The sequence below is a fragment of the Podarcis muralis genome, chromosome 5 (genome assembly GCF_964188315.1).
Source record: "Podarcis muralis chromosome 5, rPodMur119.hap1.1, whole genome shotgun sequence".
Lineage (NCBI taxonomy): Eukaryota > Metazoa > Chordata > Lepidosauria > Squamata > Lacertidae > Podarcis > Podarcis muralis.
Genome location: NC_135659.1, coordinates 100,451,105 through 100,468,899, shown reverse-complemented (window position 1 = coordinate 100,468,899; position 17,795 = coordinate 100,451,105). Strand labels below are relative to the sequence as shown.

The 17,795-nt window shown below is 48.3% G+C and overlaps 1 protein-coding gene across 1 annotated transcript in view; it reads left to right on the top strand.

The window, feature by feature from the left end:
* The first annotated feature begins 1,491 nt into the window (after positions 1–1,491).
* LOC114599865 (papilin-like) overlaps positions 1,492–17,795 on the top strand; it is a 33,912-nt gene continuing 17,608 nt past the window's right edge. Inside the window, 9 exon segments of the mRNA XM_077929526.1 lie at positions 1,492–1,607; positions 1,979–2,050; positions 3,285–3,419; positions 5,064–5,204; positions 7,566–7,709; positions 9,891–10,058; positions 12,489–12,656; positions 13,975–14,142; positions 15,718–15,885. Of these exon segments, the coding sequence (XP_077785652.1) occupies positions 1,514–1,607; positions 1,979–2,050; positions 3,285–3,419; positions 5,064–5,204; positions 7,566–7,709; positions 9,891–10,058; positions 12,489–12,656; positions 13,975–14,142; positions 15,718–15,885 (1,258 nt within the window). The 5' untranslated portion in view covers positions 1,492–1,513.

The following is a 17,795-nucleotide window of genomic DNA, read 5'->3' as shown; positions in this document are numbered from 1 at the left end:
CATCTCACTTTATCGGCCGAGGGAGCCGGCGTACAGCTTCCGGGTCATGTGGCCAGCAGGACTAAGCCGCTTCTGGCGAACCAGAGCAGCGCACGGAAACGCCGTTTACCTTCCCGCCGGAGCGGTACCTATTTATCTACTTGCACTTTAACGTGCTTTCGAACTGCTAGGTTGGCAGGAGCAGGGACCAAGGAACGGGAGCTCACCCCGTTGCATGGATTTGAACCGCCGACCTTCTCATCGGCAAGTCCTAGGCTCTGTGGTTTAACCCACAGCGCCACCCGCGTCCCACTAGAGCTGCCTTACTGATAAGAAAAAGAAAAAGAAAGCAGAGAGCATTTTCCAACTCTGACAGCTACATATCTGGACTGGAAGCTAGTTCCAGGACTGTGGAAACAAGCTAGGGTTGCTCCATAGTGAGTGGGAAATGATCTCTGCACATGCTTAGACAGACTGTTCTTAATTTTAGTCTCTACATAGCTCTGAGCCTGGTTGGAAGTCTGGAATCTTCCCTCTGTGGTTCAGCATTCAGGAACTTTTGGAGTCCAGCTTTCAGAGGAAGGTGAAGCTCTCAGCCCTACAGAGTGCAATAGAAATAGAGGGGTTTTAAACGTTATTTTGCAAGTGTAATCACAGGGGCAGAGAGATCCTTTTGGAGAACCTATCTAGGGTTTCTGTCACCTCCAGTTTGACAATGAACAGGAAGGGTTCGGTGAGAAAATATATCAGAGAAGAAGGGGGATTCCAACTAAACACTCGGAAGAAGTTTGTGAGCTATTCAACTGTGGAACAGACAACCATGGAAGGTGGTTGGGAGATTTTCAGCAGAGGTTAGGTCATCCTCCAGGGATTCTTTAGCTGCGATTTCTAGATATCCCTTGGGGCTCTTTCCAACTCTACAATTCTATGAGGTTTCGAGTCGGTGACCCTAAACATCGATGGGAATTCGCCACAGGATCGGCCAGCTTTGTGTCCCAAAAAAGGATGGAACTTGGTTCTCATTCCTCAAAAGCTCGTTTTGGCCAATTATCCAAAGCCATTGGGCCGATGTGCTGGGATGGATTGCATGAAGCACCTGCTGACCATTTTAAACGGCATTTTACCAGGGGTGGTTAAAACATCTGACATAGTTGCCATAGAGTACTTCTATCAAGACGGTCACTCGGTATGGTCGCGTTTCTAGATCATAACCTGTTAAATTTTATTTTTAGAGCCAGAAATCTATTCAAAAGCAAAAGGATAGAGCTACTAAGAATTTTTTTTCTATGAGGTTTTGCACTCTGGTGTTCTTTCTTCACCTTCCTGGAGTGTGGCTCCATGCACGTCCAATGGCTCTCTTGGCAGGAGAAGCCGCTCAGGTGTACAGGTGTGTGAATCTGCAGCAACACAGCCTGCTCCTTCTTCCAGCAGGGGTGGGGCTGGCTCCGGCTGCTGTGCCTCTCTTTCCTCCTCCCCTCCCATCTTTCTGATGGGAGGTATAAAATAAACAGACGCTGGAGCCGGCCAAAGTGCCATGGAGATGATGGAGAAGAAGACCCAGTGCACCTTCCTCCTCGTGGGTCTCTTAGCCTTCTGGGCCAGGGTGCCACCTGCCTCAGCTCAGGGAGGTGAGTGGACATGGAGCAAAACCCTGAAGCTGTGCTTGAAAACTAGGTGTGATGTTGCCCTGGCAAGGACCTTTGCGCTTAATCTACAGGGTTCCAAAATGCAAATAGCAGTTGTTGTTGTTGTTGCTGCTGCTGCTGTTCTTGGGAAGGTGGGGGTGGGGAGCTGATCATGAACAGGAGTGTAGGAAGGGGCGTTAACCATCCCTGCCACCCGTAATCCAGCTGAAATCCCTCCTGTTAAGTTTGTCTCTCCACTAAGACCCCTAGATTCTTTTCACAGGTACTACTGTTGCCTGAAGAACTTGGTGTGGGCTGCTGTTGCTTTAACTGTGTTGAGGTCAAATCCTTGGGAATCTCTCCTTTCTCCACAGATTCAGATTCAGTGTCATCGTCATCTGAGGAACACCGAGCACCTCCTGGTGTGCCTCTGCCAACACCCCCTGGTATGTCCGCCACTTTCCCTATTGGGTCTGTGGGCAGGCTCCTTCGCTGCCGGTCAGTTGTCCTTCCCCCCCATCCCTGACTCCCATGCAGCACCAGATGTCTTTCCGCTGACCCTGGCCCACCTCCCTCTAGTGCTGCTTTTGCATTGGAAACTAAAACTCCCAAGGGTGCCACTATTGGGGCCTCTTTACAAGATGGCACACTACTGGTGTGCCAGTAGTACACGTGAGAAGGATCTAGGGGTCTCAGTAGATTAAGGGATGCCATAGTACCCTCTATTCTGCCTTGGCCAGACCACACCTGGAGGAATCCTGTGTCCCTGGCAGATGGCCATCCAACCTCTGCTTGAAAAATCTCCAAGGAAGGACAGGCCACTACCTTCCAAGGCTGTCTGCTCCACTGGGAACAAATAAGCTTGCTCCACCTTCCATGTGACAGCCCTCGATATATTTGAAGGTGGCTCTCATATCTCCTCTCAGGGCTTATGCACACATCCCCCCCCCCCGCTCTTTCCAGACACCTGTCTACTTTTTAAAGCTCTGTGTCTGAGCATTTGGGGTTTTTAAAGCCGAATTATGGTGCTGGAGTAGACTCTTGAGAGTCCCATGGACTGCAAGAAGATCAAACTTATCCATTCTTAAGGAAATCAGCCCTGAGTGCTCACTGGAAGGACAGATCGTGAAGCTGAGGCTCCAAGACTTTGGCCACCTCATGAGAAGAGAAGACTCCCTGGAAAAGACCCTGATGTTGGGAAAGATGGAGGGCACAAGGAGAAGGGGACGACAGAGGACAAGATGGTTGGATAGTGTTCTCGAAGCTACAAACATGCGTCTGACCAAACTGCGGGAGGCAGTGGAAGAGAGGAGTGCCTGGCGTGCTCTGGTCCAGGGGGTCACAAAGAGGCGGACACAACTAAATGGCTAAACAACAACAACAACACCCTAGAACTTTCTGCCCCCAAACCTGTTCTTTAGTGCTCAATGGGAGCAAACATCATTTTCCTGCAGATTGCTGATTGCTAAAACAGAGCTTTAAAAAGTGGGTTTTCGAGGGGAAAGCTGCTAAGCAAAAGAAAAAAGGGTGCTCAGACATGCAGCTTTAAATCACAAACTGCCTGGAAGGAGTAGAGAGAGGGTTAGGCTCTTGCGCTGTTGGTCAGTTGCCCTCCCCCCATCCCTGCCTCCCATGCAGCGCCAGCCGTCTTTCTGCTGACGCTGTTCCTTTCTCTCCCAGCCATGAGATGCCCCAGCAACTTGAAGGAGCAAGAGCTGGAGTGTGGCCCTAAGTGCACATCACACAGCAACTGCCCAGGAGAGCAGATGTGTTGCAGGTATGGCTGCCAGCGGAGGTGCGTGTTGCCCGTCAATGGTGAGTCCTCTCCCCTTGTCCCTTCTCAGCTTGTAAATTGCTTCAGTATTTACATTTATGGAGAACTCATTGGGGGAAAGTTTCCCTATGTTTCAGAGTTTTTGTCTGTGCACATAATTGGCCCTTGGGAATTCCAGTATTCAGGGGGAGCTCTCCCACCATCTTGTATTGTTACGAGCAACCCAGTGAGACTCCAGGTACTTACACAGGTTCTGTTTCCTTGGAACAAAGGTCAGCGGAGACTGTGGTGCCTTGAGGATATATACTTTAATTTGCACCAGGAGTGCCATCTTGGCCCCGCAACCATGGGTCCCTGGGGCCCTGGGTGCCATGCACTGTGCATGGCCCTGGCGCTGAAATTTGGGTTGGGATGTGTCCAAGGAAACGGGGGCAATTGGCAGCCCCCCACCAGCTGACTCCAGCCCACCAGCCGGCAGCTGGGCGAACTCCGGTCCTTGGAACAGCATCAAACTGCGACTCAGAGCTTCAGAAGCCTTTCAGAAGCTGAGCACGCAAGCCAGCAGAGATAACAAACTCTTCGCAACGGAAGGGCGGACAGAGGCATATGTAAAACATATTTACAAGCAGTTTATTCAGCATACATCAGGACAAAGGGAAAACATGTCTTCTCCCTTTCATGTCCAAGCAAGACAGAATAAGCAAAAGCTATACACAAACGGAAGTTCCCAGCAAGCTGTGCTGGAGTGTAAACAGGCACGTGATACACAACAATGATGCCTGTTCCTTTTAAGGTGGAACAGAATATTCTAACAATTTGTGGGTGCCCAACCTCTTCATGGGGAACTGTGTGGGTGCTCAGGCACACAGGGCCCCAGGGAGTCGGCACCTATGATTTGCACAGGTATGCTACCTGAGGATGGAGGAGTCACAGCATGAACACACTTCCAGGAGATCTTCCTTCGTCACACCTTTGGATCCAGCACAGAGCAATCTGCTCTCTCTGTCTTCAGATTCCAGGAACGGGGGGGGGAGGGCCGCATTCCCTTCTGGGCAGCCTTCCAGGGGCCACATGCCAGGGGTGGGTGGGGCCAGAGGCAAAGGTGAGCTGTGTATGCAATGTTTACCTTTTGAACAGTTCCCTTTTCTACATACCCTTGCAGGGATGTTGTCAGAGGTCAAGGACGGATGCCTGTCCTGCCACAAAATGATGTATATGAAGCAGGTGCAGGGAAGGGTTTCCTGGAGAGGGTCCAAAGGGCCATATAGAGAGGTCTGGAGGGCCACATTTATGATGGTGACTGTGCTATTTGCTCCTTCTTTTCCACTTCTCATTTGAAAATAGTCCTCTGTAGGCGGCAGCAGATGGTGGGAAGAAAAATGGGGAGTGCTGAATTTCTTCAGAAAGAGGACACTCTATTATTATTAGAATTATTATTAGAATTAGAATTTATATACTGCCCTATACCCAGAGGTCTCAGGGCGGTTCACAGACCACTGAATGAGAAGATATTTGGCTCCTTGCCTTAGCTTTATTATTTGTCATGAAAATATACATCAAAGCGGTTTACAGCAATATAAAGCCATACAGTGAAAACCATGAAAAATTAAAAACAGTCCTCAGTTAACCATTGTGGAAGGATGCATTCTTCGTGGCCTAATCTCCTCCCTCTCCTTGCCCCTCAGTGAATCCCGGCTACTGCCCCAACTCCAACCCCTTCCCCCCTACAATGTGCGGCATCAGGTGTGTTGACGACAAAAGCTGTGGCAAGGGGAAGAAATGCTGCCGCTGGGGCTGTTTATCCAGCTGCGTTGATGCAGAGCCAGGTAAGTGGGGGGGGGGGAGCCGGAGGAAGGGGCAGACCCTGCTGGTACTTGTAGGTGGGCTGGGAGAAGGGATGGAAGCGTCCTCTGGAGACGCCTCTCAAAAGAAACCTTTGGTGTGGCTGCATTTGGAATAGTGTGTACAGTTCTGGTCACGTTACCTGAAAAAGGAAAGAGTTGGGAAGAGTTCAGAAATGGGTAACTGCAATTATCATAGGGACAGAGCCGATCGACTCGCTGATGAAGAAAGCTTGCAGCATTAGGGGCTTTTTAGCTTGGGGAAAGGGACATGGGTGACGCTGTGGGTTAAACCACAGAGCCTAGGATTTGCTGATCAGAAGGTCAGCGGTTTGAATCCCTGCAATGTGAGCTCCCGTTGTTCGGTCCCAGCTCCTGCCAACCTAGCAGTTTGAAAGCACGTCAAAGTGCAAGTAGATAAATAGGTACCACTCTGGTGGCAAGGTAAATGGCGTTTCCGTGTGCTGCTCTGGTTCGCCAGAAGCGGCTTAGTCATGCTGGCCACATACCCAGAAGTGGTACACTGGCTCCCTCAGCCAATAAAGCGAGATGAGCGCCGCAACCCCAGAGTCGGCTACGACTGGACCTAATGGTCAGGGGTCCCTTTACCTTTACCTTTAGCTTGGAGAAAACGTAAGAGGTGACACAGAACTGAAGTTTTATATAATTAAGTATGGCATGGAGTGAGTAAATAGAGAAAGGTTTTCCTCCATTGTAGGAATAACGGAGACGACAGGAGGTTGAATGCAGGTGAGCTGTGCAGGAGCACGCTGGGAAACATGCTCCAAGCAAGCTGCCGGCTAGTTCTGCAGAGGCTCCTTTTATTAGCAGACGTCAGCAATTGGAAACAGTAGTGAAACCACCCTGAACTTGACGTATTTCCATCTAAGCACATTTCCAGCGTTAGCAAATACGCGTGTCAGCAGGTGTTTCCCTCAAATGTTCCCCCTGAATACTTGATGACGTCTGCGTCCCCCGTCATGCTCCAGCCAAGCGATATGTCTAGCAAACAAATTGTGAGAGGACAAAAGGTCAGGGGGAAAACCCTGTTCTCTAGCCAAGAAGGCAAAAGGTCAGGGAAAGCAGGCGCAACACTCCTTGACATACTGTTGCGTGTCTGGTGCGAGGTTTGCCTTTGCACTCCATCTCTCATGGCACTAAAACTCGCGGTCATCCAGAGAAGAGGGACGTCATCGGAAGATTCAAAACAGAGGGGGAAAGTCCTTCTTGATGCAGTGCAGAGTTAAACTGTGGAACTCCCTCCCACAGCAGGCAGTGATGGCCACCAACTGGATTAGGCAGATTCACGGAGGAGGAGAGAGCTATTGATGGCTGCTAGATAGGTTGGCTCTGCTCTGCCCACCACAGCTGGAAACAGCAATGTTCCTGAAATTGCAGGACGGAAGAGAGTTGCTCTTCCGCTCAGATTCTGCTTAAGTGTTTCCCATTAATCCAACAGAGCAGCTTGGGCAACCCACCCAGATGAGCGGGCCATTATTATTATTATTATTATTATTATTATTATTATTATTATTATTTGTAGCATTCCCAAATCAAGGAAGGATTGGACTCTGATTAATAAAATACACACGAGGCTTGACCAGCAAAACTCTGGGAGGAGTGCGTATAATAATTCCTCTCCACCCCTCGGCCCAGGTCGTTTTATTCACAAAAGAACTTTTTACACAGTGTTCGTTAGAACCAATCAGATTTCCTCTGAGCATTTCAAAAAATCCCTACGCGGGACAAAGTTAAAGATTAAAACTACAAAGAGCTAATTTCCTACTTGAGCATGCATATGCAATTCAGAGTAAATAAAGGAGGAAGTAAGGAGGAATGCTTTTAGGAAACTCCGGAGGTCTTAAACAGCAGAAAACAGTATTTATCATCTCCTTGTGAACTCTCTTCCTGAACTCTCTTCCTGGCCCTAAAATTAACAAAACTAAAAATAGCTACATCAAAGAAGCTACCTACTATATCTATGACCCAGGATGCCTGGTGAAGCAACTGGCCTGTGTATTTAGAAAGCTTATACGTGCCTGTCAGGCGTAGAGAAAGCAAATGGCAGAGATGCAGAGGCTTGTGGGATTCAATCAGAAACTATTGTCAATGAATCAAACCCAGTCAACGTAATGCTTTCATTGCTGACACAATGGCTTGCTTCATATTTCATAATTCCTCATAGCAATCCCACCTGACCCCCACACTCTGGATATCTGCACTCCCACAATTATTATTATTATTATTATTATTATTATTATTATTATTATTATTATTATTATTATTATTATTTTACTGGGTGTTTTGGTTTGATGTGATTTTAATGACCAGCCCTTCTTTTCCCAGAAAATCCTGGGGTGTGCCCAAAGATAGATGCCCTGAGGCGGTTTCCCTCTTGCCCTAACAAATGTGAGGACGACCGGGAATGTGACCACACACAGAAATGCTGCTTCACAGGATGCGGCCGCGAGTGTGTCGGCCTTGAGAAAGGTACCAGGAAATGGACCAGCAGAGCTCTGGAGCTGGAGATGGTGGTGGTGATGGTGATCCTTTCTGGGCTTTTTCTCTGCCTCTTAAAACCCATCTGCCTACCTGGCAGTTGCCAGACATTCCCCATGTTTCCTTTGCACCAAAGCGCAAGTCACAGCTACTCTGCAGAGCAGGATCCCAAGCGATCCATACTCTGGAGTATGGCAGATTCCACTGGCTCCTGAACACACTTGTGAACTGCCCTGAGACTTGCAGATATCAGGCAGTATACAAATTTAATTAATCACAGCAACAATAATACAATAATAATTGGCATTGTCTTCAAGGTCCACTTTTGGCCAGAATGGGCCACACTCCTCAGTTCCCAGTGGGAAACTCCAGAGGGCAGCTATTCCTTGCAGAGCTTAATCCACTGATGGGAACTGACTGCAAGCCTGACTTTCATCTGGGATCAACTCGGCTTGGGAGCTCTGATTGGAAGCTACTGAGCAGAATCCGCCCTGGTGGGGAGCATTGCATCTGATGCCCAATTTAAGGGCTTGGGGCCAGTTTACCTACAAGATTGCCTTACCCCAAATATGCCCACCCGACCACTTTGTTAAAGTTTGTTGGGTCGTATATCTTTTGACCCACTGAGTCTGCTGCAACGCCCTGCAATAAATTTGATTTATTGCCACTCCGACAAAATTCCAATGGCGCCCACACGCTTCCACTCCGCGCACTGCCACTCTTCTCAGTTGCCGGATAATAGCAGAGTTCACACGCAGCATAAAATGGCTTGTCTGTGTCAACGTGGTGTCCTCAATAACTCAGCTCGACACCAGTGCTTCTAATCTAAAACTCTTTATTTAGAAGCATTCAAAACAGAAAAGAAAACCTGCAGAATCTAGCTGCATGTTTGCAGCTTTCTGCCTCTTAACAAAAACGGAATGACCTTGCTCACATTCTCAGACAGACTGCTCTCCAGAGAGAGCTCAGATCCCACAGAGCACAGATCAAAGGAAAAAAGCAGGGATCCTGTGGGGCAGTGCACCCAGTTGATAAGAACGCTCCTGGAGTGTTAACTCCTGACAGTCCAGAACCACAACACACTTCAAGGGGTGGAATGGTTGCTGCTCCCTGATCTGCATTTACAAGAACTCGTGGCAGCAGCTACACTTTGAAACTTCCTACCTGTTGGTCTCAGGCAAGTGCCTTCACGGTACCTTTTCTGTCACCTGCTAAAAATGTTTCTTAAACAAATCTGCCCAGATGTTTAGAATGTTGGTGTAAGGTCTAATGTCTGTTGTTAGCAGCCTATTGCTCTTTAACTTTTTGAATGTCTCAAGTAGTTGCTGTTGATTTTCCAATAGTTATATCGTTTTCTCTTTTTTTGTAAACCATACTGAGGTGTGTTTGTTCTTACAATCAAGCAGTGTATAAATTTTAAGGAATAAGTAAATCAATAAAAGGGGCCCAATCCAAGCCCCTCCGAGGACTGTTTCAGAGCACATTTTAAGGCACCTTTACCTGCCCTACACCTGGTATCACCTACCTGTGGGGCACATGGGCTTGGCTTGTTGGGGGAAGGGAACAGCCTCACGAACCAAATTAGGATCCCTGCCAGTTCTGATGAAGCTACAGGGCTTCATCGTTCTGCCCGGACACTGAGGTCCAGCGCCAAGGGCCTTCTGGCGGTTCCCTCGCTGCGAGAAGTCAAGTTACAGGGAACCAGGCAGAGGGCCTTCTCGGTGGTGGTACCCGCCCTGTGGAATGCCCTCCCACCAGATGTCAAAGAGAAAAATAACTACCAAACTTATAGAAGACATCTGAAGGCAGCCCTGTTTAGGGAAGCTTTTAATGTTTAATGGGCTATTGTATTTTAGTGTTCTGTTAGAAGCTGCCCAGAGTGGCTGGGGAAACCCAGCCAGATGGGCAGGGTATAAATAATAAATTATTATTAGTATTATTTGACCAAACTGTGGGAGGCAGTGGAAGACAGGAGTGCCTGGTGTGCTCTGGTCCAGGGGGCCACAAAGAGTCGGACAGGACTAAACGACTAAACAACATTATGATGATGATGATGATGATGATGATGATGATGATGATGATTGGTTCATTCCTCTCTGAGGTCAAGACAGTGGTCTCCCATTATTTCAACTTGCCCTGCTTCCTCTCCTACGCCCTTCTGTTTTGTGGCAGATCTCTGCAACCTCCCCAGGGATCCTGGCTCCTGCAATTTGTCCTTGGACTATTTCTACTACCACACCCGCACCAAGAAGTGCAGGAGGTTCAAGTACAGCGGCTGCAAAGGGAACTCCAATCGCTTCTACACCAGAAAGGATTGCATGGACGTCTGTGGGGAAGTTGGTAGGTGAGATGTCGAGCTCTGTTGGAAGGTTGGTTTGCAGATCAGGAACGGATGGATGGGTGAATTGTTAAGTATAATTGTTTAATTGTACAGTACACTGAAATGGAAAATGACTCTGTAATGTGTCTGTATGTATACTGTGTAGCACGGCATGGAAAATTCCATTGACGCCAAGTAGAGAGCCTAACGGCTAATGATTAAGTGAGACTGGTATTTAACTTAAATCACATGAAAATGATGCAATCGCCAGCCTATGCATATGTTAATCTGTAGGTCTCAGTTTTGTTCTGAAGCCACTGAAGAGAAAGAACTTCTCTCACTCTAAGAAAACAGCCTCAGGCTAATGATGGAAGTTGTTTGCAAGAGAGGCAGAGCTTTGATTTCAGCTCTGGATGGGAGATATTCATAATCTAAGATATTTTACCTGTTGGGATCAGCATAAGATATCATGCATCTATCTGAGTGTAACTTTATTGTTCCAAGTTTGTTTTGGAGTTAAGTTCTGAAGTAAAGCTTTTGAACCATATTTTTGGACTGGAGTATTTTTTTATTTCAAGAAGAGTTTGCTTGTATTCATCCCATTTGCTTCCATATGCACAATATTAACAGCCTCAGCATGAATCAGTAATGAATGAATTATTCGGCAATGAATGAATCAGGATAAGCGAATGATCTATCTGCACAAAAGTCCCACGGAGGTCATGCAACGGTCTGGTTTACTGAACATTCATTCTGATCGGAAAGAATCAGACCCGCTGGCTGTTGACAACCATCAGCTGGTTGCAAATTTTATGGAAAGAGGGTTGCAGGCAGAGCAAGAATTGCAAGTACTCTTAGATGAAACTGGTCATCTTGGCTCATCTCTGTCTGGGTTCAGGCCTGGTTATGGAGCTGAACTGGCCCTGTTCAGCCTTCTTGGCAGAAGGACAGGGGAAGGAAGGGGGTGGCCATCAAGGTGTTCCTTCATCTCTCAGCAGCTTTTAATACCATTGACCATGGCATCCTTCTAAGCCAAATTAATGGGGTGGATATTGGAGGTCCTGGTTTACACAGGTTGCAATCCTATATCCAGGGTGAGTTTCAGAGTACCTGAGTTGCCAAGTCCACAAGGCCACATCACTTTGCTGCTTGCACAAAGGGAAGGCGGGTTAGCACCTTGCACTGAGGGATGTCAGAGATTTCCCATGAAATGGGAACAAAATAAAAAATGACCAGTTTCCTCCTTAGTCCTGCATCATGGAGAGGTGATATGAAAGCCATCTTCACATACCTGGAAGATGGAACAATTGTTTTCTGCTGCTCCAGATTGGAGGACCTGAACCAGCAGTGGAGCAAGCCAATCGGGCGCCTGGGGCAGCGTGCGTGACCTGTGTGCGGGGGCGAAGCCAGCCAGGGCAGGATACTCTGCAGGGCCTCCAAGGAGTCTGCCTGCCTCCTCCCACTCAGCCGCCCTACAGGTGAGGGGGAGGTGGCGGGCGGACCATTTGGGGCAGCAGGGAGCCTGCACACGCCCAAGCCACCGCGTCACTCCCAGGAGAGACTCATGGCTCGGGCGCGCTGCAGGCCTCGCAGTGAGTGCCAGCCAGCATTTTGTCACCCCCCTCAGTGGGGACACCTGGGGTGGACAGCACCCACCGCATCCCCCTTCCTCTGCCCCTGACCTGAACCAATGGATTTGAGTTACAAGGAAGGAGATTCCAACCAAACATCAGGAAGGAATCCCTCAGAAGGTGGTGGACTCTTAAACATTGGAAGTTTCTAAGCAGAGGTTGGGTGGCCATCTGTCATGGATACCTTATTTATTTTACTTATTAATTTTATATACTGGCCTTCATCATAAGATCTCAGGGCAGTTCATTTCAAAGCACAGTGGAGAAAGCAAGGGGAATAAGTATAGCAGACATCTTAAACTCATATTAGAACAATCAAAATTCAACATATGTAATTGTTTGCAAGCTTTCAGGGTCTCCAGAACTCTTCGTCAGTGCTAGAGGCCAAGCAGAGAAGGTGTTTTCAAAGCTATTTTTAAATTAATAGTGATGAGAACGGTGCATCCTTGGGTTGGAGAGATCTGGACCCCTTATTAGCAACCTTCAAATAGCCAAAACAACTGTAGATGTTGGACTTCAGAAAACCATTCTCCAGCCAGTGATTTTAATTGAGATTCTTGCATTTCAGGGGGTTGGACTAGATGACCCTCAGGGTTCCTTTCCAGCTCTATGATTCTATGATCTCAGGAGCCACCTGCCCCACTTTCTCCCCTCCTGGATCTCACAAGGCCTCTTCTCACATGCTGATACTCTTCCGCTCACTGAAATTCCGGGTAGTGACATTGCCGTTCAGTCGTGAAGTCTCCTCCCCAGACCCCCACCCGCCCGCAGTTCTCTTGAACTGCCCTCCTCTGATGCCTCTTTGGTTTCTGGTGGCAGATACCTGCAGCCTCCCCATGGACCCAGGTCGGTGCAAAAGCTACCAGCCCATGTTCTACTACTCACCCAGCAACAGGACTTGTCAGATGTTCATTTATGGTGGCTGCGAAGGAAACGGCAACCGGTTCTCCACTCAGGAGCAGTGTCTTTGGACCTGCAGAAACCCAGGTGAGAGGCAGATGCAGGCAGGTGGAAACGAGAGGGAGATGCAGGTACCGTTTCCTGTGTGAGGGAGCTAAACTTTTGAACTATGCACTGGGTGCAGAAGGACTTTCATTTTTCTGCCCTGACTCTTCCAACATCTGGCTTCATTGCATGTCCACAAGTCCATACGAAGTGGGCTGCAAGTGTACTTGGACACGGAAACCGCAGGCTGCACACTCCCTTGTCACACAGGTTGAGGGTGAGGAAAGCCCAAAATTAATGCCTCCCCTCCAGCCTTCCTAGGGTGCTGGACTTTGGGAAGGAGACGCAGGCTCTGGCAGAGTCCTAGAGCCCTCCCTCTTCCTTCCCAAAGCTGCCTAAGCACTAACTAGGCTTTGGGAAGGAGGGGAGATGCCAGGATCCTGCCAGAGCCTCGTGCCTCCTTCCCAAAGCCCAGCACCTCACTTACCTAGCTTTGGGATGATGGTGCAAAGGCTGGGTGGCTGTCAAATGTTGCCAAAGGTCTCGAGCCACACATTGGACCTATCTATTACATCACTTCTTTTCTCTAAACTGAAAAGTCCCAAATGCTGCAACTTTTCTTTAAAAAAAACATTTTTATTAACAATTTCAACATAACATATTATCAAAACATACATTCATTATTTCCGCCCTTCCCCCCTTCTAACCCTCCCCCCCCCAGAGACTTCCCTCAGCTCCTGTCTCTGATTTCTCAGCACATATTCTCTGCATGTTATGAAATTATACATATCCTTACATTATCTACAGGTATCTCCCCTGTTACCAACCAATAAATTTGTGTATGTGTATTCAAAACCTGCCAAGGAGTCCAGTTCATTTTGTTGTCTTTTTACATAATTTGTAAAAAGCTCCCATTCTTCCTTAACGTCACAGTTGTCCTTGTCCCGCAATTTGTAGGTCAATTTCTCCAGCTCTGTGTAACTCGTCAGTTTTTCTTGCCGCTGTTCTTTCGCTGGGATTTCCTCGTTCTTCCACCCTTGTGCTATCAAGACTCTTGCCGCTGTTGTAGCATACCAAATGCTGCAATTTTTCTTCCTAGAGGAGTTGCTACATACCCTTGTCTTTTTTATTGCCTGAATCACCACAGCTTGAATAATATTCCATGGCTTTCTATGGCTCCATCAAGTGCCAGTTTTAGGAAACGTCTGGGTCTCTGTGTCAACAGAACCCCAGAGGGGTATCTGGCTTGCGGTCAGAACTGTAAGCTTTGTAACATTTCGGCTGGAGATGGTGGGGATAAAACCCAGGATCCTCAGTATGCTCCCTCCCATGTCCTCCCCTCTTCCCTCCTGTTCCCCAGATATCTGCAAGCTCCCAGAGGACAGCGGCAGCTGCAATAACCACAAGCTCAGCTACTACTACAACTACGCTAACAAAACCTGTGAGCGTTTCACCTACCACGGCTGTGATGGCAACGAGAACCGGTTCCGGACACTGGAGCAATGCCGGAGCACCTGCCTGTACCCTGGTAAGACCTCGAGGGAGAAGCAGCCACCAGCAAGGCTTGGCTGTCGAAGGGGAGCCTTGCTGCCGTGGAGTGAAGGAGAGGGACTCATCAAACTGTAGAGTGGGGAGGGACTCCCAGGCGATCTGAAGGACTCTCTCCTTGCCATACGAACCTGCCCAGCCTCTGAGATCTTCGGGGGGAGACCATTCTCAGCACCCTCACAGGCATAATTGGTGGGGATGTGGGAATGGGCCTTCTCCGTTGTGTTTGCTCCCAGGCAACTTTGGAACTCCCTGCCTCAAGAAGCTAGGCTGGCTCCCCCCTTGTTGTCCTTGTTCCCACGGGCTTTTGGGAACTGACTGTCTTTAAGGAAAGGGCTGGTGCTGTGCCGTTTTTATTGCAATTATCTGCGTGTTTTAATAGATCATGGCTAGATAATTCTAATTCGTGTTGATTTGCTTTTTAATGATTCCCGTCTATGTTTTTAGCAATTTCTCTCTTTTTTAATATGCTTTTTATTAGGTTTTCATTTCATATACACAAACAAAATACACTGATAATTCATATCCATTTACATCTATCTTTCTTTCCGCTCTGCCAAGCATTGACTTCCCTCCCTCCCTCCAGCAGGTTTTCTTATAAAAGTCTCTAATCCACAGTTCCCTAGTAATATCTAGTCCATGTCATAAGATTTATTTCAGCCCTGCTAACATCTTCAAATTTCTACAGTTCTCACTAATATAGTCCATAAATTTACTCCATTCTTCCACGCTTCTTGCCGATGGCTGCGGCAAACCGGAAGTCCGTGTTTTTAGCAATTTTTATTTCGTCTGTAGGCTGCCTTGAGCCTCCATCTGGGGGGGAGGTGGGGTACAAATGAATATAATGATGGTGATGATCCTAGAATTGAATCATAGAATTGGCAGAGTGGGAAGGGATCCCAAGAGTCCTCTAGTAGCCCAATGGAGGAATTATTGCTAAAGGATCACTGACAGATGCACTCCACCCCCCACAACCTCTGCTGAAAGACCTCCAATGAATCATAGGGTTCCTTCCAACTCTACAATTCTATGATGCAATTCTAGGGGGAGACCATGCAAGAAACTTGCAGATTCCTGTTGATCCATTTACCATCGACTAGACCCAACGCGGGTGGCGCTGTGGGTTAAACCACAGAGCCTAGGGCTTGCCAATCAGAAGGTTGGCAGTTCGAATCCCCGTGACAGGGTGAGCTCCCATTGCTTGGTCCCTGCTCCTGCCCACCTAGCAGTTCAAAAGCACGTCAAAGTGCAAGTAGATCAATAGGTACCGCTCCAGCGGGAAGGTAAACGGTGTTTCCGTGCGCTGCTCTGGTTCACCAGAAGCGACTTAGTCATGCTGGCCACATGACCTGGAAGCTGTACGCCGGCTCCCTCGGCCAGGAAAGTGAGATGAGCGCCGTAACCCCAGAGTCGGCCACGACTGGACCTAATGGTCAGGGGTCCCTTTACCTTTACCAACTGGGGCAGCGTTTTTAAGAGGGGTGGGCATGATACTCTTTCGCAGTTCCCACGGTGCCCTTGTCCTGATGAGTCTTTGTTTCTTCTGTGGCGGCAGAGATCTGCAAGCTCCCGGCAGACCCCGGTCCCTGTGATGCCTACTTCCCCATGTTCTACTATAACCACCACAACCAGTCCTGCCTTCCCTTTGTTTACGGAGGCTGTGGGGGAAACCTCAACAGGTTCGAGACTCTGGAGGGATGCGTACAGCAGTGCCGGAACCCAGGTAAGGCAGGACTCCTGCCAATGGAGCTGTCATCGTCATTGCACAGTGGACGCTTGGGTTGTGAACGTGATCCGTGCGGGAAGCACGTTCGCAACCCGCAACGCCGCATCTGCGCACGCACGAGTTGCGATTCGGCACTTCTGCGCATGCGCAAAGTGCAATTTAGTGCTTCTGCGCATGCGCAAGTGCCGAAACCCAGAAATAACCCGTTCTGGTACTTCCGGGTTCGGCGTGGTGCGCAACCCGAAATCACACAACCCAAAGGGTCTGTAACCCGAGGTATGACTGTAATTGCCAAAGAAAAAGTGACCAACAATGTGCCTTTAAAATGCAGGGAAAAGGGGAGGGGAGGGGAGGCACACAATATTTAAACAAACAAATCAGGAGGTGACGGCTGTTGACGGCCGCTAGACATGATGGCTGTGCTTTGCCTTCATGGTTAGAGGGACCCAGTTCCAGAAAACCACAGGAGGGAAGAGAGTCGCTCTTGTGCTCGAATCCTGGTTTCCCATAATGGGCATCTGGCTGGCCACTGGGAGAACAGGAGGCTGGATGAGATGGGCCATTGGCCTTACCCAGCAGGCTTTTCTTACGTTCTTGGTATTCATTAAGCACAACAATGCATACAATCAGCAGCACTGTAATATCACCAGATGAAATAGACTCAGAGTCGAGAGTGGATTTCATGCTCTTTACTCAGCTCATAGTGGTGAGGAGGAATGAATGTCCCCTCAAAGTAACTGCTTTATATACATTATTTACACAATGGGCTGCACGTGATTGGCTAATTCCGGGATTCTCCTGTAGGCCAATCAGGTTGTGGATTCACTTCCACCTGGAGCTGGATTGGGTGGCTCCTGCAGACCAATCATACTGCTGCATTGTTCTAGGACCAATCAGACTGCTGCATTCTGGGTCCTATTGTTCTAGGACCAATCAGACTGCTGCATTTTGGATCCTATTCAACTCAGTACATAACACCAGAGTAGCCCGTTCCATTATACTCCAAATGTCTCCAAATGTCAAGCAGTGCAGTTAAACAGTGGAACTCCCTCCCACAGGAGCCATATCAAACACTTTGCCTTGATCCTCTTGGGGGGTGGACAGAGTAGGTTACAATGGCAAGGTGAGATAGATAATTTACTATGGTCAAAGACCAGCTCACATAACATAACACAATAAAAACAGCGTTCATAAAGAAAAAAATATACAATCGGAGCAGATTGCAGCAATAGCTCATGAGTTAAAACTGAGATATATTCATACACCCCTACAGCTGAGATTTGGGCTACCATAAAAATTGACCCTGAGGCGCCCCAAAGGGCGACTTCAGCAGTTCCCTAGTAAGCTACCGTATTTTATACTAGAGGATGATCTGTGCCTACAAATCCGGGCGCGGAATCTGGCTACCAGACAGATCTTTGTGATCTTTGCCTAAGAGGAGAGAATTAAGTTTAGACTTGTCTGAAAGATCGGAGAGCCTCTTAAGCAAAGGATCCCACAGGAGGCAGTGATGGCCAACAAAATAGGTGGCGTTAAAAGAGGATGGGACAAATTTGTGGAAGAGGAGAGAGCTATGGATAGATATTAGCCACAATGGCTCTTTTCTGCCCTCCACACTCGGAGGCAGCGATGCTTCTGAATGACAGTGCCTGGAAACCACAGGAGAAGAGAGAGTTGGTCTTGTGCTTCGACCCTACTAGTGGGTTTCCCATAATGGGCATCTGGTTGGCCACTGGGAGAATAGGGTGCTGGCCTAGATGGGCCCCCATTGGCTTGATTCAGTGGGCTGTTGTGTTCTGAAGCCAAAGGAAAGGACTGGACCCTGATTAAAATAATACACGAGGCTTGACCGGCAAGGCTCTTGGAGGAAGTGCGTATCGCCACACCCTCGTCCAGGCCGTTTTATT